This window comes from Nyctereutes procyonoides, unplaced genomic scaffold (assembly GCF_905146905.1).
Source record: "Nyctereutes procyonoides isolate TBG_1078 unplaced genomic scaffold, NYPRO_anot_genome, whole genome shotgun sequence".
In the NCBI taxonomy this organism is placed as follows: Eukaryota; Metazoa; Chordata; class Mammalia; order Carnivora; family Canidae; genus Nyctereutes; species Nyctereutes procyonoides.
In genome coordinates, this window is record NW_026575024.1 from 44,566,934 (window position 1) to 44,594,553 (window position 27,620).

The 27,620-nt window shown below is 40.5% G+C and overlaps 2 protein-coding genes and 1 pseudogene across 3 annotated transcripts in view; 1 reads left to right on the top strand and 2 right to left on the bottom strand.

Moving 5' to 3' along the window:
- Positions 1-1,188: 1,188 nt before the first annotated feature.
- CRNKL1 (crooked neck pre-mRNA splicing factor 1) lies at positions 1,189-17,345 on the bottom strand. The gene is made up of 14 exons (XM_055306716.1): positions 17,183-17,345; positions 15,402-15,554; positions 13,847-13,938; positions 12,890-13,048; positions 12,071-12,237; positions 9,941-10,119; positions 8,658-8,828; positions 7,493-7,684; positions 6,728-6,787; positions 5,927-6,007; positions 4,636-4,875; positions 3,347-3,448; positions 2,655-2,903; positions 1,189-1,556 (listed from the first exon to the last, which is right to left on the bottom strand). The coding sequence occupies exons 1-14, from the start codon at positions 17,231-17,233 to the stop codon at positions 1,389-1,391; spliced, it is 2,064 nt and encodes a 687-aa protein (XP_055162691.1). The 5' UTR covers positions 17,234-17,345; the 3' UTR covers positions 1,189-1,388.
- Positions 17,346-17,405: 60 nt separating this feature from the next.
- Positions 17,406-27,620, top strand: part of CFAP61 (cilia and flagella associated protein 61) — a 277,336-nt gene continuing 267,121 nt past the window's right edge. For both annotated transcript variants that reach the window (XM_055306706.1, XM_055306700.1), the window contains exons 1-2: positions 17,406-17,529; positions 24,670-24,820. In XM_055306706.1, the coding sequence (XP_055162681.1) occupies positions 24,678-24,820 (143 nt within the window). In that variant the 5' untranslated portion in view covers positions 17,406-17,529; positions 24,670-24,677. The remainder of the gene's footprint in view (positions 17,530-24,669; positions 24,821-27,620) is intronic.
- LOC129497700 (40S ribosomal protein S11-like) lies at positions 24,916-25,407 on the bottom strand (annotated as a pseudogene).

The window sequence follows — 27,620 nt, forward strand, 5'->3', positions numbered from 1 at the left end:
GCAAATAACAAGTTTGCCAGTTGCCCTTCCACGTGAAAAAATACTCTTGAAGATGACAAGTCAAATAGCTTGGGCAATTAAACAGGCTTGAGAAATCAGGCCAGATTAAAGAAAATACTCAGATCAGTTATTAATTAAGCAAATATTCTTTGCTTGGTATGAGTAATGTGTCAACAAACATGTTCTCATCTCTCTGCTACTTGGTTTTTGTTTTGTTTTTGGCACTATAGTTGGGCTATCTTTGGGGTTTTTCACATGTTCTAAACCCAAGGGTAAGTTATATGTGTCCTGTATTACAGTAGCTACTTTCTGCTGTAGCACGCTAGGGGATGTCTATAGGTGTGCCAGGTAGCAGTGATTCTCTTGTCCAGTAAGGATGGGAAACACGCCAGCAGCGCCACTGAGGGTTCATGATGCACAGCAGCATACCCAAGGTTCTGAGAAGCTGAACTGTAAACAGATTTGATTAACAAAGCTCAACCCTTAATCTAGGGTTTCCCAAACTTCCTAGAGTAAGTGACACTCTTTTTCACAGCACATGTTTTACTATTCCTTAAGCCATTACAGGGCTCAGCCAGTCGGGGAACCTGATTAAGCCATAACTGAAATTTGACTAAAACTTTTGGTAACAAAAAGATCTTGTTGGAAACACGGTAACTATAAATTATTTCCCAACTAGCGTTTTCAGAAGCACATAGTACCAATGGCCACTGTTAAGAAGGTACAGATATTTAGAAGTTAATCTAAGCACATTTCAATTCTACAAGGATGAACATGTTTAGGAAAGTGGCTGGAAATGAACATTTTATTGAGCCCTCACAATGTGCCAGGTCTATTCCATTTCTAATGTAATCTTCAAAACAAACTGGCAGAAGGCCATTTTGTAAGTGAAGAAACTAAAAGGTTAAGTTATAGATCACTAAATGGCAGAGCTGGGAATGAAACTCAAGTCCGTGTGACTGAAGATTCAGAAAAGTTGGAGGTTTCAGGTGAGTGTGCTCTATATATCATTATGAAGAAAAGTATGATAAAACCATCTTAAAAGTTACTGTAGAATGTAACTTGAACATCTCTAGAAGACCACTTTCAAAAATCTGTAGGTCCATCTAAAATCGCTGAAAGCATTACCTCAATTAGATTTCCTAATGTGTGATGTGGACCAAAAAAAAATGCTTAGACTCAGATAAATCCAGCAGTTAGAAAAATTTACTTGCAATCCCCCAACCCCTCACTTACCCCAAGAGCATTTTAAAAATAATTCAAAAAGTAGCTATCAAAGACTCCAATCAATTCGTTACTGGTGAGGTGTAAAAAAACTTAGAGTCACAAGAGTTCCAAATGATTAATTTATAAAAATAATAAAACATTTATCAAAATGAACAAGAAAATCAGGATTCAGTCTCATCAATGTCCTTATCTGGGTCTTGCTCGGCAGCCTCCTTTTCCTGTTGTTGTTTCTTCCAAAGTTTGGCCATGGCCAGGAGCTTGAGGTTGGGCTGGTTGGCAGCATCTTCTGGAAAGATGTAATCATAGTACTCTTCCCAGCCTGCATCAGACTATGGGAAAAAAAAAAAAAAAAACACAATGAAAAGATAAGCTAACACGTGACTGAAATACACTGCAGTTAAAGTGCAGAATTTTCACCGCAAAACCCACAGAGTTCTTCAAATTTAACTTAGGTTCATTTTACGAAACCACACCAAAGCCCATCTCAGAAGAACCAGGGCTGGCTTGCAAGATTGGGCTAAACAAGTAGCTGTTGGGTGATGGACATTAAGGAGGGCAGGGGATGTGATGAGCACTCAGTATTACAGAAGACTGATAAAACTCTAAATTCTACCTCTGAAACTAATTATATACTACATGTTAACTGAATTAAAAAACCCCAAACAGTAGATGTTGGGGTTGGGGTTGCTACAAGTGGAGCTCACTGAGAGCTAAAAACCAGTGGAAAAAGATCCTAAAAATCAAAGCACAGCTCCTCCTCTTTCATCAACCAAGATATCCCATGTTCCATGTCCACCTTCATCTAGTTTTCTAAGATTTTAAGTTTTTAAAGACTTACTTAATACTCAGTAACCAAAGTCATACATCTGTGCACTATTATTCTGACTCCTTGCCCTTACAGCCCCACCTCCAATTGGTCACTTATTTGGCTTCCTAAAGACTACTAGTTCCAGCTTCCACCATCACTTGCTTTGCTTACAATAGCCTCCCCGATAGGTCCTCCTCAACTCTGAGCCCCTTGGGTATGCTTGCAGGAGATGCCAACCACTGGGTCATGTTATTTTGTGCATAAGGGCCTTCCTATAGCTTATAAAGTCTGTGGCTTGGATCCTACCTAAAAGCTAAGTTTCATTTCCCTTCACACTGACCTCCTGTTTAATGCTCCAGAAACATCATGCTTCATATAGCTCCCGGAATCAACCACCTCCCAGAAACCTTTGCCACCTGTCTCCCATTCTCCACCCCTGGGTGATCTATATACTCTGCTCTGTGTTTCCAAGGTAGACAGACTGCAACCATCTCCTACTCCAGGCTATCTGCTCCCATGTTCAGATTCATATATGACACTTAAAAGTACAAATTTCAAAGTCAGATGCATTTCTGCTCATCTGACATGAGATGACCAGCACCAGAGGCTCAGTTCTTACCCCATCATCAGTCTGGACCTTTCTTCTCTTTTTGACTTTCTCTGGCATGAGTTTGTCTACTCTTTCTTTATCTGATACTGTTCCAAATTCATCTTCAAAGCTTCGCCATGATTCCAGCAACATAAGTCTCTCTTCCTTTTCTTCACAGTTCCTCATGGTTTTGTTAGCCTCTTCATAAATCTGTCTGCATTTAGCCAAACTTCCTTCCTTCCTTGATGATAGCTCAAACTGTGCAAAGCTGATCCATACCTTTAGAAAAATTATTACAGAAGCAAATTAACCATGTCACCCAGAAAATGGTCATGTAGTAATGCTAATTCTAGTTAATGACATCTGAACATACTAACGTGTTTATCTATAGTATTCCAAAGAACATATTGATTATATGCTTCAATAATGTTGAAATCAGTCTGCTTCTCTAACCAATTAGGTATTTGAAATAGTCGTAAAATCCTGAAAAGAGTTTAACTTTTTACTCAATTCTATGATATTCAACTTATTCCCATGCAGTATAAATACTGACCTGCTATAAGCTTTATATCACAAAGTCCTCTGAGACTCAGAGGCTCTTTCTAAATGCAAGAAAATCATTACAAACCAAACTTGAAACACTTAAAATACAAAAATATGTTATTTCCTTCAGGACTGCTGATTCAACCAAAATCAGAGAGAATCTACAGAGTGCAGGGTACCTTGACATGCTGTGTCCGCTGAAGCAATCTTCGGTAAAGATTTCGTGTTCTCTCAGTTTCTTCCTGCTCAATTTCAAAATCAATGTATGATTTCCAAAGCACCTACAAAAGAAAACTTAATAAATCAGCCTTGACATTTATAGAGCAACACGTCCCTATCCAAAGCTGAGCTTAACTACCATTCCAACCTAGAACACCTAGAACCTAGGAACTTCTATGAACAGTTAAGGAACAGGCAGCATCTGGACACAATAAAACCAGTGGTGTTTACAAGCTGGCCAAAATGTGGTTACCATTCTACATTATGAGATAAAAGGCTTTGGATTCAGGATTCATTTTTGGATTTTCTTTCAGAGTTTTTCAAATGCTAGACTTACCAAGAAAAGCTCAGAGATTGCCAAGTCTACTAGACACTGCCATGATCCTATCAACTTGACATTGCCAGAAGACATGCCTGGATTAGCCAGGATATATTCTTCTTACCTCCACTGTAAATTCCTTCATGTCTGAGTACCCAGCCTACTTGCTAGGTACTGCCTGTCAGAGAAAAAGGATGAAGTAAAACATGGCCTGGACGCCTAGCAGTGGAGGCCAGCCAACGGAACCAATAATACACAAAGCCCTGGCCTATGCAGCCCAAGCCATAAAATGAAGTCACACTGGGGCAGGACTAACAAAAAAGGCTGGGTGAGTTCAGTGGCTCTCAAATCCAGCCTCTCTGGTTTGGCGCCACCTTGTGGCTCAAGTTTAAATAGGGAAGGGATGATTTTAGCTCCTATGATAGGTCAGGACCTTGGCAATTTAATTTCAGCAATATGGTGGTTTAGACAGAGCTTCTTTTGCTGGCCCGATCTGGGAAAAACTGTGCCAGGACAATCTGGAGATGTGCAGTCTCAACCTTCATCTGCCCTATTCTCCAGTCAGAGCCGCCTGCTGCCTATTTCCTTGCCTGGCCATCCCTGCCCCATCTCCTTTAGTTAGCTATTTGTTTTTATTTTAGCCTTCTATTTGAAGAAGGGAGGAAGAGAGCCAGTCACCAGCCCTGTTATACCCCAACTTATCCTGGTGTCATCCTGGGGCTTTGCTGGGCTCTGGTATCTTCCTAGAGGGCTGCTTCTTCCACCCCCATCCTTCTTCTATTGCCTCCAACATTTAAGTACTATCTGAGTTGACAAGACTACAGGTGAGTTTATCTTTATACTCTAAAATACACACACATCTAGGTGGTCATCTAAAGCAATACTAGGGAAATATCTAAAACCAAATCGTATTCATCTCGAGATCCTCACCTCCGGCATGTCTAAGCGTGGCTGACTGATGGCTAACTCATAGATTGCCCGGGCTCTCTCAATATCACCAAGGATCGTTTCTAATTCTGCAAATTTAATCCAAGAGGTACAGTTCTCAGGTCCAAATTCCAAGAACTTTTCATAAAGCTTCCGGCATCTGTCGAATTCTCGAAGCTGCAGCTCCAGTTCTATGTAACCTTTAAATAACTTGTTCTTTGGACATTTGCCTATGGAAGTTCCCTGGAAAATAAAACAACCAAAACACTATGATATGTGGGTTCAACCTGTGTACAGACATCACCAAACTATCCTAGCAGCTGTTCTCTGCTGGGAAAAAACATGGCAAGCTATTCTTTCCCTCTGTGGTATCACACTGCCCACGCTGCTTCTTAACAAAAGGCTGACGGAAACCCTGCACTTCACCCAGCTGTCAGGAGGGCTGATGCCCTCTGGTGCCTATTCAGCAAGACAGGGGTTGCAGAACTGTCTCACAAGTACTTTGGATTTTACTTAGTTTCTCAGGGGCACCTAAGGGAATACAGATGTCAGATGGATAAAACGTCCTGTAAGTAAAGTAGTGATCACAGAATTAAACCTGCTGTGCTGCCCTCAGCCAGGGCAAGAGTGGCCTACAAAAGGACAAGTGCATTTGAACAGTATTTGATCTTATTAAGAGACTTCAGGATAGTTGCTAAGAGGATGGCACAGGTAATACTCCCAGGTTTTGCACAAGATCAGTCTACTAAAGATCTGATTTAAGATCTAATGTGATGCAACATCAGATCTTCCAGTCTGAGAAGAGATCTGGTAACTGGAAGCTACAGATAAAGCTGCCAATGTTAAAACAGAGTAATTTAAACATTATCACCCAAACTTCAAAGGCCATGCATTTTCTGACACACCTCAGGTTATAAAGGCAGAACACTTCTGTAGCATTCTTAGTAGGAACTGTCCAACTTAGAAGCACTAAGATTTAATTTCCTTCTCAAAGAAGTCAGGAATGCATCTTGATCCTTCTTTTTTTTTTTTTTTTTTAAAGAATTTATTTATTTACTGGCGGGGGGGGGGTTTGAGAGAGAGAAAGAGAGAACGAGAGAGAGAGAGAGAGAGAGAGAACACATGCAGGGAGAGAGGCAGAAAGAGAGAATCCCAAGCAGACTCCATGCTGAGCATGGACCCCAATGTGGGGCTGGATCTCACAATCCTGAGATCGTGCCCTGAGCCAAAATCAAGAGTTAGATGCTCAACTCACTGGACCACCCAGGAGCCCCCTGAACCTTCCTTTACTTACCAAAGCTCTTCTGGCAAACGGTAAATTTTTCTGTCGTATTTCAAATTGTGCGTACAGTAACCACATCTTGGCAAACGTGAACTAGAAAACAAAAGCACACAAAAACATCTAAAAGAGTTGTTTCTATTACACTGAAGTTAGAAATTTAATAAAAGGCCACATGTAATTAGATTTTCCTAAATATTCAGAGTTAAGACAGATGCATTTTCTTGTTTTTAAGTGAATATGATGATGTTTATTTCACAAAAGTTAGAAAGAGTAATCCAAAGACTTCACTGTACTGCATGGCCCTGCAGCCCCTACTGAGAACTGGCTTTGTTTTGTGGGTATGCTTGTGAGTGGGAGGAACAAGCCACCACTAGTCTAGACAGTAACTTAGTCAAGTCTCTGCTGGCTTCTCATGCTGGGAAACAGGACAGAGAGAATGTCCCAACTATTTCCAGAACTCGTGCACCCAGTGCTCCCTCACACACACATGTCCCATTGGATGGCAACAGACACCTGTTTGTTGTCTCCTGCATCTGCTGCATGCTCTCCAGATGTGCATCTTCCGCCTTCCACCCAGCCTGTTCCAATGACCCATCCTCCTCTGAAATTCTACCTTATTCTCTGTATTATTCATTGGTTATTTAACACAGGCTGCCCTCTCAACTAGACTGTGAAGTGTTTTCAGAGGCGAAGGGCATACTTTGTTCTGACAAGTTTTTGCTTGGCAAACTATTCAAACAGTTAAGTATTATTTCACAAGTAACGGAAGCAGGATTTTGACAGTTTGGAACACACCACTTACAGCAAACATACCTTTTTATGAGGAATTAATTCCAAAGAAGCTTGATACACCTGTCTTGTCCTCTCGGGATCCTGTATTAGGAACGAAATTTTCACCACATATTGAAGTCTGTTACTGATGCTTGTTTTGCTAGTACTAGTAAAAATGTACACCCCCACACGGAGTGTTTTCACAGCATGCTATTCTCAAACCCTGATTTCATCATTTATGATCAAGTGTGAACCACCAGGGGCCATCAAACTTTAGTTAAAGAATCACCAATGAGATAGCCATCAAACCCTGAGAGCTTCGCTGTAGAGAAGCTTTTCGCCTGAGAGCAGAAAGAAACAAAGATGAGTTATAGCCTCAGATCAGTAGCAGAAAGCTTATCTTTCCCAATTAATTTAAACACAGCCGATTTCTGAAAATCCCCCTTGATCTTTACTAAAAGCAAAGATGTGTGTTCTAGCTATGATCCCTACTGAGGAGGCAACCCAGGAAACGACACAAAATAAGCTAAAGGCTGCTTTACTGTTCCCTTCTGAAGTTCTAAGTGATAATCTTGTGCCTCAGGTCTGAAACACAAAATACTACAAAATACCTCACCTGGACCAATGACAGGTTTAAGAGTTTGCAAGGCTGCAGAGAGAGTATGTAACTGTATGGCCGAGAATCTAAAGCTAGATTCCTGTTTCAGGGATCGCACATGTCCATACCCACCGCTACCCAAAACAGCAGACCTATACGCGCAGAGCTGACGCAGCCATCAATAGCTGATGCGGAAGTCCACTTTTTACCTTGGCCTCCAATTCTTCATAGAGTGCATAGTTGACCCACAGATAGATGTAACGCTTCCAGTGCCGCTTCTCTTGAATGGGTGGCACATTGGCGATGGCTCTTTCATAGACTTCTCGAACTGTTTCTGCTTCTGCATCACTTTCCACCAAGCGCAAGTAATCAAACCATGCATCATAATTGTGTGGATTAGCCTAAAAGACCGTAAGTTTAATGAATAAAAATCAAACCAAGAGCTACACTCGCTGGATTCTGTGAGGAAAAAGAACACCCTTGATTGACTGTATTTTAGCAACTGTTTTTCCAGATTTCACAAACTAGCTCATTTAAAAATACTGTTCCTAAAAAAAAAATAAAAATACTGTTCCTGAGATCCTATAAATAGAGAAGAAAAAGGAACACAGAGGACAGATTATTTGCCAGATGTCCCATGGCAAGGCCGCTTTCATATACAACCACCACCCTCAAGATAGTTACTCAATAATCAGATGCCTAGTTTTATGAATGTATTTGTTTATATATGTGACTGCATATCATTATGATGTCTAGGTTTAAAATTACAGTGCAATCAGAACCATGGCCACAGATGTGAAATCTGCCTTCTCCAATAAGTCATTTATCTTGAATATATCTTACTGACCTCATTTAACACAGGATCCAGTCCTTTGTTTGGCAATATCCTAATTAATTTGACTTAGCAAAAGCTTTAAGATACACAGATTAGTGAAACACTACTGCCTTTGAATCTGAAACAAAATAGTACATCACAGATAGAAAAGAGAACCATATCTACAGTACATCTTTTGTTCAAGCAGTTAAGCTAAAAGGTAGTGCACAAAGGCTATTTGGCTCAATCTCTGACTATTCCATCTTCTTCAGAAATGAGTTCAAATGGATTCCCAGTATTTGCTCAAGTTCTACGGTACACAGTCAGCAAGCAGCAAAGCGACTTTCAACATGTGGGTGGCAGAGCAAACCCAAGCGCTGCTTGCTGGCCTTTTCTATGAGCCCTGCTGATTCCTGTTGCAGTGGCTGCCAATAACTGCAGACGTATCAGCAAGAGCATGATCCCTGGGAGTCCTTGCTTGCTATTCTTCCCTTCACTGTAGCTGCTATTGGTCAGCATGTTTGTTACCTACACGGGTCAGGGTCCGCATCAGCACTCACCTTCACTTCTTCCTCATACTGGAATCTTCGTTTGCTCACAATGATGTCTTCAATACCCCGCCTATCACCGAACTTCTTCTCAAAGATGGTATAGTTTTTAAAGAGTTCTTGGGCCTCCTGCTTTGAAATTCTATCCAGGGCATACTTGTAGATCACTCGTACCCTTTCAAACTAAAAGCAGATAGGAGGATTACTTCTCAACACAATATTCTCACTCTAGCAACAACTTGGAAGGTAATTATGACATAATATATTACCTGTAAGATTGTGCAGTTTCAAAATGTCCTAAAAAAGACCTTTTTCTCCCTCCTGTTGAGGTATTTGTCGGGGCACACCAATACTCTTCTTTGAGCTCCACGCCTAATACTGTCTACCTAACACTGCCAGTTGGGTATCGTCTGTGCACTTAGGACTAAAAAGGTCCCAAACTGACCTCCTTTTTCTCACCATCAAACCTGGGTCTCTCTGTCTTCCCAGTCTTTGTAAGCAATACCTACAGTCATGCACTTGCTCGAGCCCCAAACCCCAAGAGTCCTCCTTGACTCTTTTCCTGTCCTCATTCCCCACATGCACTACCTCAAAGAGCCCTGCCACCTCTACCTTTTCAACATGGCCCTTTGTACCCCCCACCCCCAAACCATCTCCATTTCTTCCGCAACCACTTCAAAAGTCCCTTTATTTCCACTTTCACCATCATTTTCCCCAATACAGTCTACATGGATTAGCTAGAGGCCCTCCTTAAAATATAAATCACATCCTACCACTCTTATGCTTCAAACCCTTCATAATTCCCACTGGCCTGACCCTGTATTTGGACCTTAGCCCATCTCTCTCGATTCTGTAGTATCTGAGTTACTTTAAGGGATTATTTCCATATATATTATGGAAGATCAGAACCGATTTATTTGTGGGGCAACCTCTGTTTTCATTTCAAATTCTGTTCTCTGTTCTAAAGGCTCTGGACTTTTGTTTTCCAGGTTTATTACCTGTAAAGCCCTTTTATGAGGAGAACAAATGATGAACTTTCAGTTTACATACAATATTCTCATCATAGATATAAAAGCTTAATTTTCAAAAAGGACAACACAATTAGGACACTTTAGTACAATGTATAATTGCTCAGTTCCCAATCTGCAGCTAAGCCACAAATGTGTGCTGTTCTCTGAGAGATTCTGGAAACATTTTTTCCAAGGATAAGTGAATAAGAAAATGGAATGAACTCCATGTGCACAAGTATTCTTTCCTAAACTGTTCTGCAATGTGAGCTCTTCAAGTGAACTTACTTCTTTCTGATTTTCTTCAAATTTGGCAAAGGCAACATAAAGGTGTTCATCCATATGTTCATCTCCAAAGAATTCAACAGCTCTCTCATACACTTTCCGTGCATGGGCAAAATAACCATGTTTTTCTTCAAAGCGAGCATACTTGATCCAGTTCTTAACATCAGGGTGCACGAGAACAAGTTCAGGGGAATTAAGGAAATACCATGTAAGACAACAAGGCTTTAAAAAAACAAAAACAAACCCAAACCCAAACCCCCAACAATACAAACTATAGGGTTTGATAAAACATATGCAAAGGTGAAGAACCGGTAATCTGTAACCTCTGGCAGGGGGTTGTGTCTGGTTCATCTGTCTTCCTCCAGTGCTTATTCAATATTTCTGTAGTGGGTACAAATGGGAGTTTTGAGAAATGAAAAAGCTGAGGTCTGTTATAAACCATGCCATCCTGGACAATTCATTTAACTTGCCTAAGACTCAGTTCTATCATCTGTAAATAGAGAAAAATAATACTAACCCAACTCAGTGGTTTTATTTATTTATTTTTAAAGATTTCTTATTTATTCATGAGAGAAAGAGAGAGAGAGAGAGAGGCGCAGAGACACAGGCAGAGGGAGAAGCAGGCTCCATGCAGGGAGCCCGATATGGGACTTGATCCTGGTTCTCCAGGATCACACCCTGGGCTGAAGGCAGCACTAAACCACTGAGCCACCCAGGCTGCCCCAACTCAGTGGCTTTAAAGGAGGAAATGTGTGTAAAATCCCTTGCAGCTTGGGGCCAAAAGAATGTGTCCACTCAACAAATGGCACCTACTCTATTATATGCTCAATAACATTAATATTTGAATTAATGACTAAGAAAAAATCTCACAAAAACAGAACTGCTAAGTACTGGCAAAAGAGAAGAATTTTTTAGGTTTTTCTCTTTTTTTATTGAAATATGGTTGACATACAAAAGAAAGTTTTGAATTATTTTATATCTTAATAGATTAAATCTATTTTCATCTACTTCGCTTAAGGAAATCATTAATTCCATAGTAATATGTTCAAATATGGCAACGAAGTTAACAGCTGGGTTCAAAGCCCATTTCCATTACTACCTGAGAGACCCTGGCCATGCTGCTTATTGCGCTCGTGCCTGCATTTACCATCCTGCAGACTGGATTAGCTCCTGCACTGCAGGACTGCCTAGGGATTAAGTGATGGTATCTGTAAAGTGCTTACAACAATGCCTGGCACATTAGCAAGTACTATACAAGCTTCTGTTAAATTAATCATATTAAAATGGGCAGAAGTAATGGAGACCTTAAAATTGCATAGTAAAGTTGATTGTTGTTTTTCCTGGTAGCTTTGTTCTATTAAGTCACTTAAATAGCAAATACCAAATCACTGTTTCTAAGGGCAATGTGTACACACACAGACCCTTCATATAGATTTATAATCTTAAATCCTAAAAACACCTAATCTTGGTAGATTTGGTTTTATTTTATAAAGGCAAAATTGAGGTTCAGAAGTGTTAAGTGACTTGTCTGAGGCTGCTCCATTAACAGGTGCCAGAGAAAGGACTCACACCCATCCAAATGGCAAATGGCACTGCAGCTGGAATTTGCTACACTATGCTGCCCTCCTGTCTCTATCCTTTGAATGGACTCCAGTAGTGCTGCTAATGATCAACACCCTAGAAAAACCTAGAAATAAAGCCCTAGAAAAACAGGACTGGCTACAGCAGCCAAAGCCTTGCTATCCAGGGGGTTTAGCCTGAGACGTTTAGGTCTCTCTGTGCCGTGGAATGAACCTGTTCTGGAACAGTCCTGGGATGGGCTCTTGAACTTCCTTCCAGGGATGCTCAGGCCAAGAGCCCAGAAGGCAGAAGGGGGCTCACTTTCCACAAGGAATGCCAAATTATAAACAAACCCAAAGTTTCATTGGAAAAAGCTCAATTACCTAGACCACAAACTTTTACTCTGACCACCCTACTCTCTAGAAAAAATATATATAGCTCATGAAGCAAATAAAACCTCTATCTTTGGCTTCCAGGCTTATGTTAATGACTGTCTGTATGTCCAGACTCTGACTATACCTCCATGGAAGCGGCAGTAACCAGGACAATACTACCAACTCATTCAAAGGATATATCGTTCATAAATGGTGCGGGCCCGATCCACCTCTTTGTATCGCAGCTCAAAGTTGATGTAGGAATGCCAGGCTTGCTCCTCAGGCTGCCATTCCATCCAGCGCTCAAACACCTGCCGGGCGCCAGCAATGTTTCCCAACATCTCCTCCATGTATGTGTACTTGTACCTTTAATAAAATCATCCCAAAATATCTGTCTTGGTCAAAATGACTTAGGGGGAAAAAGGATCTTTTTATTTATTTATCATTTTTTAAATTTATTTATTCATGATAGACACACACAGAGAGAGAGAGAGGCAGAGACACAGGCAGAGGGAGAAGCAGGCTCCATGCAGGGAGCCCGACATGGGATTCGATCCCAGGTCTCCAGGATCAGGCCCTGGGCTGAAGGTGGTGCTAAACCACTGAGCCACCAGGGCTGCCCGGAAAAAATGATCTTTGATACTTTGTAAAATGTGAAGACTTAGGACTTTATCTTCTCCAAAGGTTAAAACGAACATGTTTCCTTATCAAACATAGACCTGGAAAGTGTGAATCACAGGAAATAAAGATACATTTTTCTTAAAAATCGCTTAGTCCAACAAAAGTTTCTTATGCACAAAAGATCACAACCCAAATTTTACTTCTGATTATATAGCTATTACATGTTGTGATGACTTAATATACTATAGGACACTAAAAACTACTTATGGTACGTTTAAAGAAAAAGTAGAATGTCAATTAAATATATGTGATTACAATTATTAAAATAAAATAAATACACAAAAATGTAGAACTTTTCTGGCCTACAAAAAGCTGCTTTGGTAGTTCAAAAACTTACCAGAACTGGTTGACGCGAGGAAGAGTTGTTATGGCTCGGTCCCAGATATTTCGGGCATGGTTGACCTGGCGATTCTTCATTTCCATTTCTGCATATTTTAGCCAGAGTGTAATATTCCGGTAGTCTACATCTAAAGCACGTTCGTATATGGATCGAGCCCTTAAGAAGGCAGATTTGGAGAATATCAAAAGTAGTACACACATGTGGCAACTATCTCAAACCATCTCCAGTGCCCTGCTATTTTACCAGGTATCCACCATGAGCGCATTCTGGGCATAAAAAAGTGAAAAGACATGCTTTCAGGCAGCTTACAAACTCTTAAAGAAAGGTAGACATGCACATAATTATACTGCAATATAGTCAAGGTTTACATAAGGAAGCCAAAAGGAAGAAATAATGTCTGGTGCAAATGGCTAAGTAGTAGATAACTCCAGAATTAGTGAGTTGAGGAAAGCTCTAGAGGTCAACGTGTGTAGGGAGGAGTGCTCATTCCAGGCAGAGAGAACAGCTGAGTGTAGGGTAAGGAGACACGATGTGTTTGGGAGTGGCAAGTACATGGGCATAGCTGGGGCAGTCGGTATGCTGGGAGAATGTAGAAAGGCTGGGCAACAGGAAAGGCCAGGTTATGATTTTTATCTTGTTGGCCACTGGTTTCCAGTGAACAGTTTTTATTTCAAAAAAATTCGAGTACAAAGAAAGCAGATGAAACTGTGCTTCTCTGACTGTAGAGGGTGTGCTGGAGGTGAGACCCATTTTTAGCATCTCCTTCGCTGCTCCTCCCAGGACTCGCCTACCACAGTGCCTCTGTGGTTCCTCAAAGGAGTCCAAGGGTTCCATGGGACAACCTGGAAAATTACTAGCAGAGGCGTGCTCTTTCACTTGTGCTTTAACTTTTCCTACTTTTCTGTCTCTTAACTTATATCTTGACGTAGGAAATTACACATTCAGCAATTTTACCTTTGAATCTCCTTTAGACTCTCTTCCCATTGTGCGTATTTTATCCAGTTACTAATCACAGTCCTGTTTTTTCTTATGTTATCTTCAAAAGTCTGGAGGAAGGGGAAAAGGGTCAAACTGAAGGGAAAAATAAGTAAAAATGACATCATCCTTTGTCTATTAATCCTGTTCTAAAAGGTTTATTCGTTTTGTTGTTATTTAGGAGAGATTACATCCTGGAACCCTTGAGAAATAAGAAACTCGCGAATGAAGGTTACAATCTCAGGTGTTTCTTTTATTTTGTTTTAAAAGATTTTTATTTATTTATTCATGAAAGACAGAGAGGCAGAGACACAGGCAGACGGAGAAGCAGGCTCCGTGCAGGGAGCCCGATGTGGGACTTGATCCCAGGTCTCCAGGCTCACGCCCTGGGTCAAAGGTGGTGCTAAACCGCTGAGCCACCCGGGCTGCCCCTCAGGTGTTTCTTAAAAGTCTTACACATGAAGAGAAAAATTTTAGATATAAAGAATTATTAGCAGAATTGTTGGTATTTTCTCTTCTTGCTAATAGCTAACTGATACTTTAATATACTTTATACTTTTTCCTAGTATGGAAATGTTCTTGACTATTTCTACTAGTCCTCTCAGTAATGTCTCAGAATTTCATACATCACTCTTTGAACATCACTAATAAGTAGATAAAACAGGCTTAGTGGTTTAAAATTATCCTACAGGTGCCTGAGCGGCTCAGGTGGTTAAGCAGCCGACTCTTGAATTTGGCTCAGGTCATGACTTCAGGGTCATAAATACAAGCCCCGTGTGGGTTTCCACACTGAGCCTGGAGCCTGCTTAAGATTCTCTCTCTCCCTCTGCCCCTCCCCCTGCTTACACGCTCTTTGTCTCTTGAAACAAACAAATAAATAAAATCTTTTTTTTTTTAAGATTTTATTTATTTATTCATGAGAGACAGAGAGAGACAGAGAGAGAAAGAGGGAGGCAGAGACACAGGCAGAGGGAGAAGGAGGCTCCATGCAGGGAGCCCAATGCGGGACTCGATCCTGGGTCTCCAGGATCATGCCCTGGGCTGAAGGTGGTGCTAAACTGCTGAGCCACCCAGGCTGTCCAATAAAATCTTTAAAGAAAAAAAAAAAAATTACCCTAGAGTGAGAATTCTAGGATGAAGAGGTCAGATTCCCAAGTCCTCTCTCAGCTCTTTTCCAGGTCTCAATTCCTACCATAAAATGTAGTACAGAGAGAGTACATAATGTGACCTTGGTTAAGACCAGCCCCTTCCAGCTGTCAGATGTTCCACTTGTTAAACTTCCATCTTTGATTCTGCACCAAAAATTATGTCTCTGGTGGACTGAATCTCTTTATACTTTAAAAGACAATTCATGGCATATTTTTTAAAGTTCAGCAAAATGCAATTATCTGGTAACCAGGAGTTACATTACTCATGTGGCTAGAAACACTAACCTATTCTTATAGCCTCTCTATCCAATGAGGAATTCTGCAAACTTTGACCTATAAAGTAATAACAATGTTATTAACAGACTGAAAATATACCCCTGACTGACCTTCCTTTTTCTTAGTTTGTAATCATTTAATTCTTCTTCATCTGTGATCTTCTGTTGAGGTGGAGGAGGAAGAAGCTCAAGTTCTCTTTCTTTAGCTTCTCTTAAGAGTTGCTCAGCAGTTATCTGTACCTCAGCTGGGGCTTTGTTTTTCACCTTTTAAGACAGAAGATATTCTCATTTTTAGTAGATGCTCATCACACAAGGTTTAGGAAGCAAAAAGACATTTTTTTAGGATGGGAACTTTGTATTATTACAAGATGCCCTCTTCCTATGACAGGTTTTCATTTCTCTATGAAATTAAACAGAAAACAAAGTTTCCTTTCTTATGCATGGTATTTATTACAAAGCCATAGGTAAGTCTTAAGAGAAAAGGCAGCAAAAATAGCAAGTGTTCTCTTTTAGATTAGAATAACAATAAACCTTGTGGCTGCTTAGGTAAATTCTCACTAGAGGTGTTTTATGAAGATGTGTGCTATATCCTTCCTAGTGTTACAATCTCTATTTACAGAACCTCTCAATTATGCCCCATGTGGATGATAATGCCTCAAACTGCGTTTGGTTGTTTTCATGGCATTTCAAATCAAAGACAGTTCAATAAATTCCCATCATTAGACAGACCATAAGTTTCTTGAAGTCTTAGAGCTGTGCTGTCCAACATAGTAGTCATGAGCTAATGCAGTGAGCCCGAATAGAGACGGACTGTAAGGGTAAAATATACACTAGATTTTGAAGACATAGAGTGAAATAAACCAGTAAACTGTCTGATTAGACTTCCTATATCGATTACATGTTCAATTAGGAATATATTGGATATAATGGATTAAAGAAAATATACAGTCAAAATTAATGTCACCTGTTTTGACTATTTAATGTAGCTACAGGAAAACTTAAAATTACATAATGTGGCTCACACTGTGTATCTGTTGGACCACTGGTGCCCAATAACATTTTATGGAATTGAAATATAAGAAATATTAATTGTTTAATGCCATGTGTGGAATGACTTTGATAATAATGACTGCAGCTCATATGTAGTCACAGATGCTGTGCTATGTGACTTACATAAATTATCTCTGGGACTCATCTAAACGGATATGTAAAGGACAAGCTCTAGAGAGCCGCCTGGGCTGGACAGACAGACTGGAGTGAGGGCGTCTGTAAAGGTTCAGGATAAAGCCCGTCACACCATTAAGCACTCAGTGAGTATCAGTCACCGATGGAACTACCATATAACGCCAAACTTGCTGTCTAATTAAATTACTGCCACTACACAACCGATGCCCTCTCATTCTTTCCACGCGCAGGGGGCCTAACTCCTAGTCAGCCACCAGGTGTCGGCTTAAACATCACTTCCTCCGGAAAGCTAACTCTGCACACCCCTCATACAAACCCCATCAGCCCACGGCATACCCTACGCCGCCTCACTCGTATTCGGCAAGGTTGCAATTTTACTTTGGCTCGCGTCAGTTGTGAAAACGGCACATTGCCCGCGTTAGGCCGTAGCTCCTTCCCCGGCGCCTAGCGCGCTGCCCAAATCCTGCCGAATGATCCCACTCCTCCCTCCGCAGAAACACGTCCTAGGAAGAAGGCCGCGCCAACGCGGCGTGGGAAGGGAGCGTCTCCGGGGCGACAGAAGCCTGCGCCCCACCGCCTGCCGACCCTTCCACTCGATCCACACGGGGTAGGATGTCTCTAGGCAGTCTTCCGCCGCGGGCCCCGCGGAGGCTGGGGCAAGCCCCTCTCCGGGGCCTCCTCCCACAAAGCCCTTCGCGGTCTCCTACCTTGGCCACTTTGGGAATCCTCTGCTTCCCGGCAGCGGTGGAGGCCGCCATGGCGGCAGCACAAGACCGCGAGTCAACCTGGACCCCAGAAATAGACGCCGAGGGCTGGACAGAATCCCAGAGCTTTCCGACAACAAGCGAGATCCCAAAACAGGAAGCGGAAGTTGCTGGCATGACCTTTGACTTCACGCACGCGCCGTGACGCAGGCAACTTCGTTTCTGTGGTAACCGGGCTGAGCGTCCTCCTCTGAGAGAAGTGTCTTGGAGTTGCGGGAGAGGTGGGTAGTGCTGGCTCACCCGACAGGGACGCGGGGACGGAGTCCGGGGCGCCAGGGGCGCATCCCCAGGTCAGTCTCCGGAACTGGGAGGACTTGCGAGGATGGGTGGGTCGGTCGAACCGTGGCTCCGGGGAAGGGCAAAAGGAACAAAGCTCCGATCCGGAGGCTTGGGGTCGGGCAAGAGAGGTAGGCCAGAAAACTTCCTTTCCCAGCATGCTCAGGGGCGAGCTGCTGCGTTCCTAGGTGGCCTGGCGCCGCGCTGCGTTCTAGGTTTTGTAGTCTTGGAGGTCTCTCTTTCTGGACAGTTGTGCACAAGTGAAGTAACTGAAGGTATCTTAAAGCCAAATAATAGGAAAAAATGAAAATAGACCATCAAAGCACTAGCAAATAAACCATCCTTGTGGTCAGATAAACAGATGCTTAATTTTTTGTAAATGTGCCTTAATTACATCAATTCTCTTAGCCCCATGGTACTTAGCTGTGAGACAAAAATAATAGTATCTATTTTATCATCATTAAAGAGAAAATCTATGTAAAGTGCTCCGTAAATGTTAGCTGGTGTGATTCTTGACCTATCTTCAAAAGAAAAAATTAATTTTATGCAAGCAAATAGTGAAGAGATTTTTTTTTTAAAAAAAGACTTTTTAAAATAGCCGTTTTAAGTTCACAGAAAAGTTGAATGAAGGTACAGAGAATTTCTGTTTCTCACACCTGCTATCCCGTTTGCCCCCACAATCAATATTCCCCGTGAGAGTGGTAGATTTTTGCAATTGATGAACCTACACTGACACATCATTATTCACAAGTTAACTTTAGGGTTCACATTGTATGGAATATAGTGACCTGTATCTACCGTCATAGAATGGTAAAGAATAGTTTTTCTATCCTAAAAATCCTTTGTGCTCCATCTATTTATTCCTCCTTCTCCTTTTGCCTCCTGTAACCACTGATTTTAAAAAATTTTTAGGGCTGCTTTTTTCAGAATGTTGTGCATTGTAGCACAGTATGTAGCTTTTTTAGAGTGGTTTCTTTCACTTGTTATATGCATTTGGGCTTCCTCCCTGTCTTCGTGGTGTGATAGCTCACTGGTTAAGAAATTTTTACGATTGCAAGGCTCTTTTGGTATTCAGAAAAAATATTCATAAATATAAATATATGTGTGTATTTTATGTATTTAAATCTATCTCCGTAAATAGTGCTGTTGAGAAAACGTTAGCTGAAGTCATTTGTAACCAGTATAAAAATATTTGCCATAGCTCTGTTCTACCTATGTACTTATTTAAATATTTGTAAGTTATCTCACTTTTCAAATTTTAAATAAGTTGAATGAGATTTTATATGACTGAAATAAAGTCGCCTAACAAAATAAACAAATAACTATTAAAATAAGAAAAATGTTTCCCTTATGTGATGTCCCTTAAACTTGTAACTATACTTAACTGATTTAAGTTTAATCTAGCCTCCTTTCAGAAATACACTTAGAATGTTTTATTGCTGATTGTCTCCTTCTATCTCACAAGTTTTTATTGTTTGGTAATTCGATGCAGTTTTTTGTTTTTTAAGCAAAATTTATAATCATTATTACTCTTTTTTGTGTGTGCTTTTTTAGATAAACCTGCTTGTTTGCTTTTCTCTCCCTAGCATTTTATCTTATATTTCACTCCCTTCTGATTTTAATTTTATTCACATCTTTTACGGGTTCTTTCAGCCAGATTCTTTGAGTTATACTTTCTTTCCATCTTTGTTGTAGGTTGTCTTTTTTTTTTTTTTTTTTTACTTTCATCTCTTAGTGATTGTTTAGCTAGGTAAGAATTATAAGTTAAAGACTGTTTTTATCTTTATTTTCTTAAAGATCCTATTCTGGTGATTGGGAAACTGTAGCCCATAGGTCAAATTCAGCCTGTTTACTATTTTTGTAGGGCCCATGAGCTAAGAATTTCTCTTAAGATATTTTTAAGCAACTGAAAACATCAAAAGCGTATTTCAGGACACACTAAATTATATAAAAGTCAAATTTCAGTGTCCATGAGTAGAGTATTTTTAAAAGATTTTATCTGAGAGAGAGCTGGGGGAGGAGCAGAGGGAAAAGCAGACTCCACCCTGTCTGGAGCCCAATTTGGGGCTCGACCCCAGGAGCCTGAGATCATGGGCCTGTACTGAAGTCAGATGCTAAACCAATGGAGTCACCTAGGCACTCCTAGAATTTTACTGGAATATAGTCATGCTTATTTGTATTCATATTGTTTCTGGTTATGATGCTATAATAGCAGAGCTGAGTAGTTGCACAAAGAACATGTGGCTCATGAAGCTAAAAGATTTCTCATGTGGCCTTTTACAGAGGAAGTTTGCCAGCCCCGGTACTACTGGCTCTTACTGTTGCTGATGAGAAATATACTCTTAGTCTAATTTTTATTCTCTCATAGGCAGTTTATCTTTTACCTGGTTGCTTTCAGGTTTTCTGTTTTTAGTGTTTTGTAATTTCATTGCTAAATATTTAGGGTTTATTTTTATTTATTTTTATTTTTCTGCCCCGGAGGATTGAGGTCTTTCCTCAGTTCCAAAAAATCATTAGCCATTATTTTCAAACAACATTTTATTTACTTATTTTTGGAATTCCTATAAGTTATAGATGGAATTCCTATAGCCATAGATGTTCTTTTTATTCTGTCTTACCTGTGTCTTCATTGCTTTCTATATTTTCTTTCTGTGATTTCTATATATTTCTGTGATTCTTTCTAGAAAATTTCTTCATATCCGCCTTCTAGTTTATTCTCTTCAATCTTGTCTAATGTTTTTAACCCATCCAGTTAAAGTTTAATAACCATATTTTCCATTTTAAAGTTTTTGTTCTTTTTCATAATTATTTGTCACAACTTTTCTCTTTCTACATTTCTAATAATTGTAAACATAGTTATGTCATCATCTCTTTCACAGATTATTATCTGAAGTTCCTGGGGACTTCCACACTACACAAGTAGCATGGGTTGGGATACACGCTACTTTGGCTTAGGATTTGGACTCCTCACAAGTGGTTTTGTTTTCTTTTGTTTTCTACCCAGAGCTATCGGTGGAGAAAGCTGCTTAACCACTTCCATGAGCTAGTGGGTTCAGTTTTTTTAGTCTCATTTATCAAGAAGTCCACCCCTCTGAGGTCCAGGTTCTATGCATGGCTTTCGTTTCAGTTCTTGGTTTCTGCTCTGGGCATGGAGGGTGGAAACTCTCGCCCTGAGGGCCTGTATCACATTTGATGATTCCAGTGAGCCTCTGTACACAAAGTCACTGCCACCTGGGTGGGGGCTTTCCCTTTGCTTCTTCTCTTCCTCCTTTCCTTGTTTCCTTTTTTTCCCAAAGCTCATTTATCTAATTATGCTTTCTTGTTTTATTTTATTGAAAATTTATATATGATTATAGCATTAGCTTACGACATCATGTTTCACAAACAGGAAGTCTCTTTCCAGTTTTGCTTTTAAGTTAAAACCAAAACCAGGAATGACAATATTTATGGCTAGTTTTGAGAAGAATATAGACCTATTAATATCCATTTCTACCCAAAGTAGGTAAAAGATATTTGCAAATATGAAAATTTATTGTCTCTACTAATGCCATGTCTTTGTAGAAGGCACCTAATTTCACATCCACAGAGAGTATGGAAAATATTACTGAATATTTAATTGCTCAGATGGTAGTCAGCCAGGTTCTGATTGCCTCCTTTGAAATAATACTGTCATTTTATTGCTTGTTGCTCCTCTCCAATTTGGAGTGAGGAAGCCTTCAGGTGAAACCCCGTATGGAATATCTTCCTCCTGGGTCATTGTGCCCATCCAGCATGTATTGTGTTTCCCCTAACATAGAAGATACTGTCTGAAATTATATACATGCCAAACCCAAAAGAGAGGAGATTTCAGTTGGTCCAAAAAGTTTCACACCAGAATTTTAGATGAAAAAGGCCTGGATATGGGTATCAGTGATGATTGCACAGTGATGTAAATGTACTTTATGCCGCTGAACCATATGCTCAAAATGATAAAAATAGCAAATTTTATGTTTTGTATATTTTGCCACAATAAAAAGTCACAACTTCAGCCTTATATATAAAGTTTTATGTTTTTCACATTGAGAAAGTATTATGCATTGAGAAGGTATAATGAAGAATGCATTGCTGTATTTAAAAATACTTTTTAAAATTAAATGTTAAGGAAGATTGACATTAGCGTTAGAACATGAAATCAGCTTATATTGCAGCTGGGCTATGTAAAGCCATCTTAGAAAGGAAATGTTATCAGGTCATCAAAACTTGGCTGCCACTTTTTAAAGGTGTATTTGTTTATCAAAGAAAGAAGAAAGAAAGAAAGAAAGAAAGAAAGAGAAAGAAAGAAAGAAAGAAAGAAAGAAAGAAAGAAAGAAAGAAAGAAAGAAAGAAAGAAAGAGTCTATTGCAAAGGGGATTGATTGGTCCTATGGTTGTCTACAACATAGAGATGCCCAGGAAACCATGAAGGTGCCACCTAAGCATTAGCCATCTCTTAGTTTCCTTGGCTTGACATCTCTGCAGTTAGGTGAAGGTCCCCCAGACCTCAGGAGCTTCAAGTGACTTTTTGATGTTTACTATTTTGAATCCTGAGAACATTCCTGCTCAATAGTAATAATATTAATGATGATATGGCCAATATTTACTGAGCACATGTCAAACACTGCTTTCAGTGTTTTGCATATAACAATTCATTTATAAAACCTTTTACAATATGTGTATTATCTCTGATTTACAGATAAGGAAACCGAGGCACAGAGAGTTAAAGTAACTTGCTCAAAGTTATACAGCTAATCGGGGTTAGAAACTGGGTCTCATCTCTGGTACTCTGATTCCATAGCCATGGCCCTGTGTCACCTTCTGATAGCTGGGCTTTCCTTACAGTTATTCTGTAAAGAGAGACTGTTGTGGATGGCTTTGCCATGGGACGTGTGGAAGCTAAACCAGCTTAAAGAAATGTTTATTTATGTCTTCAGACTGTGAAGAAAATTTTGATCCACTATTTCTGATTTTGGGGATGTTGTTGTAAATATTAAGGTTTTCTTCCTTTGCAGAAGGTGAAGACCTGCCATTCTGAGCTCACATTTTCACAAGACAACACGAGGCTAGAATTGAGAGTAGACATACTCCCCCGTTCACCTCAGTTACCCTGACACCAAGGCTGTGAGGCAGTGGCCACATAGCATACCTTGTTCTATCAAAGAAGAGGAAGTCAGACTTGTATTTAGCCTACATGACTTGTTTGTTAACTTACTGGGCTGCAGAAACATCTGGACCATCTGGCTGTTGACTTTTCCATCATAAATGAAAAATTGGCAATTTCTAACCCCTCCTTTCAGTTTCTGTGACCTTGGACAACGTAGGGCATCTGCAAGAGCTGCGTTTGCTTTGCAGGTGCTGATGGAGGCCTGCAAAAGTTGAGGGTGGTTTGAATTCATGAAGGAGAAGGCCACTGGGTGAGGATTCTTGGTGGCCACTTGCCACCTTGCTAAGTCCCCCTGCCTGACCCTACACCTTGCACCCTTAACATCCAAGTGTTGATGACTAAAAGCAGTCAGACTACAGTTCATGAACAGCAGTGGACTATGAGGGCAGGGGACCCTTGCCCACAGAGGCAGTCTGCAGGCTGCTTCAATGGGAGGAGTGCCAGGGGGCTGGACTAGAACTGCCCAAGGTTTGGTTTCTGACCAAATATGGGTATCCTGAGGCACGTCACTTCACTTCATGGGGCTCAGTTTGCTCATCTGACGAAGGAGGGGCTTTGTCTCATGCCGTGTCAGACCCCTGCAGTGCCCAAGTTCTTTGGTACTTTGGAACATTGAAAATTATGTAAGGATGTACATATGTAAACAACAACAATAACAACAAAAAGCCAAATGATATAATATTGTGTTTTGAAAGAAAACCACACACGCTATATAATTCCACTCATGTGATACTCAAAACTTGGCAAAGATCATCTATGTGGTAGAAGTGGGAATTGTGGGATCCCTGGGTGGTGCAGCGGTTTGGCGCCTGCCTTTGGCCCAGGGCGTGATTCTGGAGACCCGGGATCGAATCCCACGTCGGGCTCCCGGTGCATGGAGCCTGCTTCTCCCTCTGCCTATGTCTCTGCCTCTCTCTCTCTCTCTGTGTGTGTGTGTGACTATCATAAATAAATTTTTAAAAAATTAAAAAAAAAGAAGTGGGAATTGTGGTTACCTCTGAAAGGGTTGACTGAACTGGGGGGGGGCCATGAGGCAGCCTTCCAGGGTGCTGGCCATGCTCCATATTGTTCCTAGGGTCAGCACAGTGGTGAATGGTAATGCCTGTTTTGAGCATACTGGCTAATACATAATAAAGTGATTTTCCCTAGGAAAAAAGAAGGAATGGAGGGACAGACAGAGGGAGGAGGGAAATAGACACACACACACACACACACACACACACATATTGAGACATTAAAAGAGAGATTGAAATCAGTTTGTGGCCTGCTATTCCTGTCAGCAGCATTCCCCAAAGTGTCTTTCTGAAACATTAGATTCTCCACTGTTGCTGTCACTAGAAATTCTCCTCAGAAAAGCTGTGGGAAAGGCTGGGCTATACAAAGAAAGGAGGTACTTTATTATGGAGTTTCTCAAAGACTCTAATGGGCATGGTGGCCCCACGGGAAGGCCATCAGAAACAGCATTTCCTACACTTAATTGACCACAGAACTTTTTTTTTTTTTCTGTCTCAAAATATCTCTCAGGACTATTGCTTTTAGGGCTCCAGTTTGGGGAACTCTATTTGGAACATGGGCAGAAGTTGCCAGTATTTCTCCTGTAACTCTTGACCACATGCCATGGTGGCCAATTAAATAAAGAGGATTCTGAATCCGTAAATAACTCCTTTCAGTGTTTTTCAGTCCTATTGTTAGAGTATTAAAGTAGCTTTGTTAGGAACAAAGAGTGCAGTTGCAGAAATTTCTAGATGGGCCAGTTCTCAGAAACATCATTCTCCTGGAGAGAAACATGTGGCTGGTTTGCGATGACAGTCGTCACAACCAACCCCCAAGAGAAAATGTGTCCCACCAGTACTCAAATACCATGTTCACTCTGACCATACGAAAATTGAATTAATGTCTGATTTTGTAAGTACTGTAACTAGATTGGCTTGTCATCTCAAATTAATGGTGAACTCTTTTCTCTCTTTTTGAGACAGAATCAAAAATGTCAGTGCTCACTTCTCCAAGAGGAAAAGTAGAAGTGGTTCATTGCCGAAGAACAGAATCACAGGATATTTATTGTATCAAAAACCTCATTAGGAAATTTACCCAGAAGCTGTTTGGGAAGCTTAATATCATCTATCTTCTGTAAGTATGTAGCTAAGTAAGCCCAGAATGTTTTCCAATTTTTTCCCCGGGAAAATAACTTTATTTTCTTTTGGGGTATGGGGAGATGTCTAGTCTCAGAACTTCTGGAATTGCATCTTGATGCCAGTGGCCTTCATGACTTTGAGCACATGGAAGCACACACACAGACTTACTCAAGGGCCAGCACTCGCCCTATGTGAGTGTCGCCAATCTGGACATCCCGTGTTCATGTCAAGTAGGGGTACATGTGCACAGACATGTTCTTGTGGCATTTCTCAAAGCTGTTGTCCCTTTGAATGTTGTGGAGGTAGTCTCAGCAGTTGACCTGGTTCTATGCACCTTCATCTTGGTCACAAGGTGGATACCAGACAGTATCCACCCTCAGAGGGAGACATTACCAGTAAAGAGGCATTTCTTGTCGATGTTGGTGCCCTCTGTGGCCTCCTTGGGCATCTTGAAGCCAAACTGATGTTTTTGTACTATGGTGGGAGCTTCTCCTTGCCAGTTTCTCCAAGCAGGACCCTCTTCTTATTCTGAAAGATGGTTGGCTGCTTTTGACAAGCATGTTTGGTCTGAATGTCTGCCATCTTCCCGGCCACCTGAAAAAAGGCTGTTTATGAATTTTATCACATGTAAGGAGGGACCTCACTCCTTGTCTTACAGGGCTTTATGGTGAGGAAGTGGGCCCCAAGAAAATCTATCCTGCTGAGGAGATGTCCTAGAACAACCAATCTCTAAGTCCCACAACAACCTGCAAGTTGAAAGGGTTTCTCATGGATTTTGGATTTAGGCCGACTTGAGTTTTAATCTCAACTGCCCCACCCACTAGTAGAGTCACTTGGAGTAAGTTAATATCTGCTGCTATTTTCAAGAATATTTTTTTCTGTCAGGCTCTATCTATGTTTTGCTAGTATTGTCTTATTTACAACTCTGAGGTAGCCACTATCTTATCCATTTTACAGATGAGAAACTGGAGGTCAAGTAGTTAGTAAGCGACAATGCCCAGATTTGTTCTTAACCATTGCTATTAAAATGGTCTTCTAGGGTAGCCCTGGTGGTGCAGTGGTTTAGCACCGCCTACAGCCCAGGGTGTGATCCTGGAGACCCGGGATCGAGTCCCACATCGGGCTCCCTGCATGGAGCCTGCTTCTCCCTTTGCCTGTGTCTCTGCCTCTCTCTCTCTCTCTCTCTCTGTTTCTCATGAATAAATAAATAAAATCTTTTAAAAAAATGGTCTTCTAAACTACAAAATATGCATAGATTTTTCCCGGTTTTTGTTGTTGTTGTTGTTGTTGTTCACTAGACTATAACTATCCTATAATCTATTCCTTATTATTTTTGTTGAAAAAGATAAAAAGATAGCTCACTATTTTAGATTTCATAAAGCTTCACATTTAAATCCAGTTGAAATGTTTAAACTAAGAAGCCAGCCTAAGACATTAGAATTTGTGGTTTCTGCTCGTCACGCTGATTAATGTAATGTAAATAGACATAATTTTGTGGGAGAGCAGCAGAGCAACATGTATAAAATTCTTTAAAAATGTGTATATCAATTAAATGATTCCATTTTTTGCCATTATGGTGGATTAAGCACCTTAGTGATGTCCTCTGGATGAAAACAACATGCCGATACACACACATGAACATTAAAGTTAAGGACTGTACAGAGAATATTATCCAAATGAAATCAGAAACTTTAGGAAAACAGCAGGAATCGATGCCACCTTCTCTTTGAGGATTTTGGCTACATTCTAGAGACCCCCTGCTTCTGTTTTGACAGCTTTGCAAAGAACAGAAGATAAATACTCCCTCCACCTAAGGAGGGAAGTATTAGATCCTTTTGTATAAAACTGGGTTGCTCATTATAAGGATGAATGAGCCAGAAAACCACTGCTGAAGCTGGAACAGTAAGGAAACTAGCCTTTTTTAACTTCAGCATGGAATGAAGGGGGACAAAGCCTTTAAGAATTTGTAAGCATGTGTTCATTTAAGGTCCATGCTAATTATCTATGTAATCCCAAAAAGCTTCAAAACCTCCTAGATAATGAGTGCAATTTCAGACAAAAGCTATGTTTGTTTACCAATCGACTGGATAAAGCAAACAAAGTGGAGAATTTGATTAAAAGTGGTCTCAGATTAGTAGTGTGTCCTGAAAACTGGCTGAAATAACAAAAATCAGGTCTGAAGGATGGAGCTTCAACTCAAACTTCAAATAATGCACACAGAGTTCTAAGTGATGTGCACTCACAGTCAAAAGTCACAAATGCACAAGGAAACATGCACCATCACTGAGAACCAGTAACAAAAAATATATAGCAGAATCAGACTCTCAAAGACTTCATATCTTAACTCAGTCAAAGAATATAAAATAACTATGCTTACTATGTCTACAGTAAAAAGATACATTTGAAAAGACCATAAAAGTGAATAGTGAGATTTGAAAAAAAAGTCAAACGATCTAGAAGTGAAACTATAATTAAAAGCTCATTGGATGAAAAAAAATAAAATAAAAGCTCATTGGATGAATTAAATATCATAACAAAGTTGAAGACAGAAGTAGCAAACTGGGGGACCAATACCGATAAATTATCCAAAATTCAGCACAAAAAGACAGAGGCAAAAAAAATAATGGAACAATTAACAGTTACGGTTGGGTCTAATCAGACTTCTAGAAGGAGACAATGGGAAGTATAAGAGGCAATATATGAAGAGATCATGGCTGACAGCTTTCAGGATTGTTGACAACACCAATTCTTAGATCTAGAAAACTCAGTGAATCCCCAATAGGATAAATGCACAG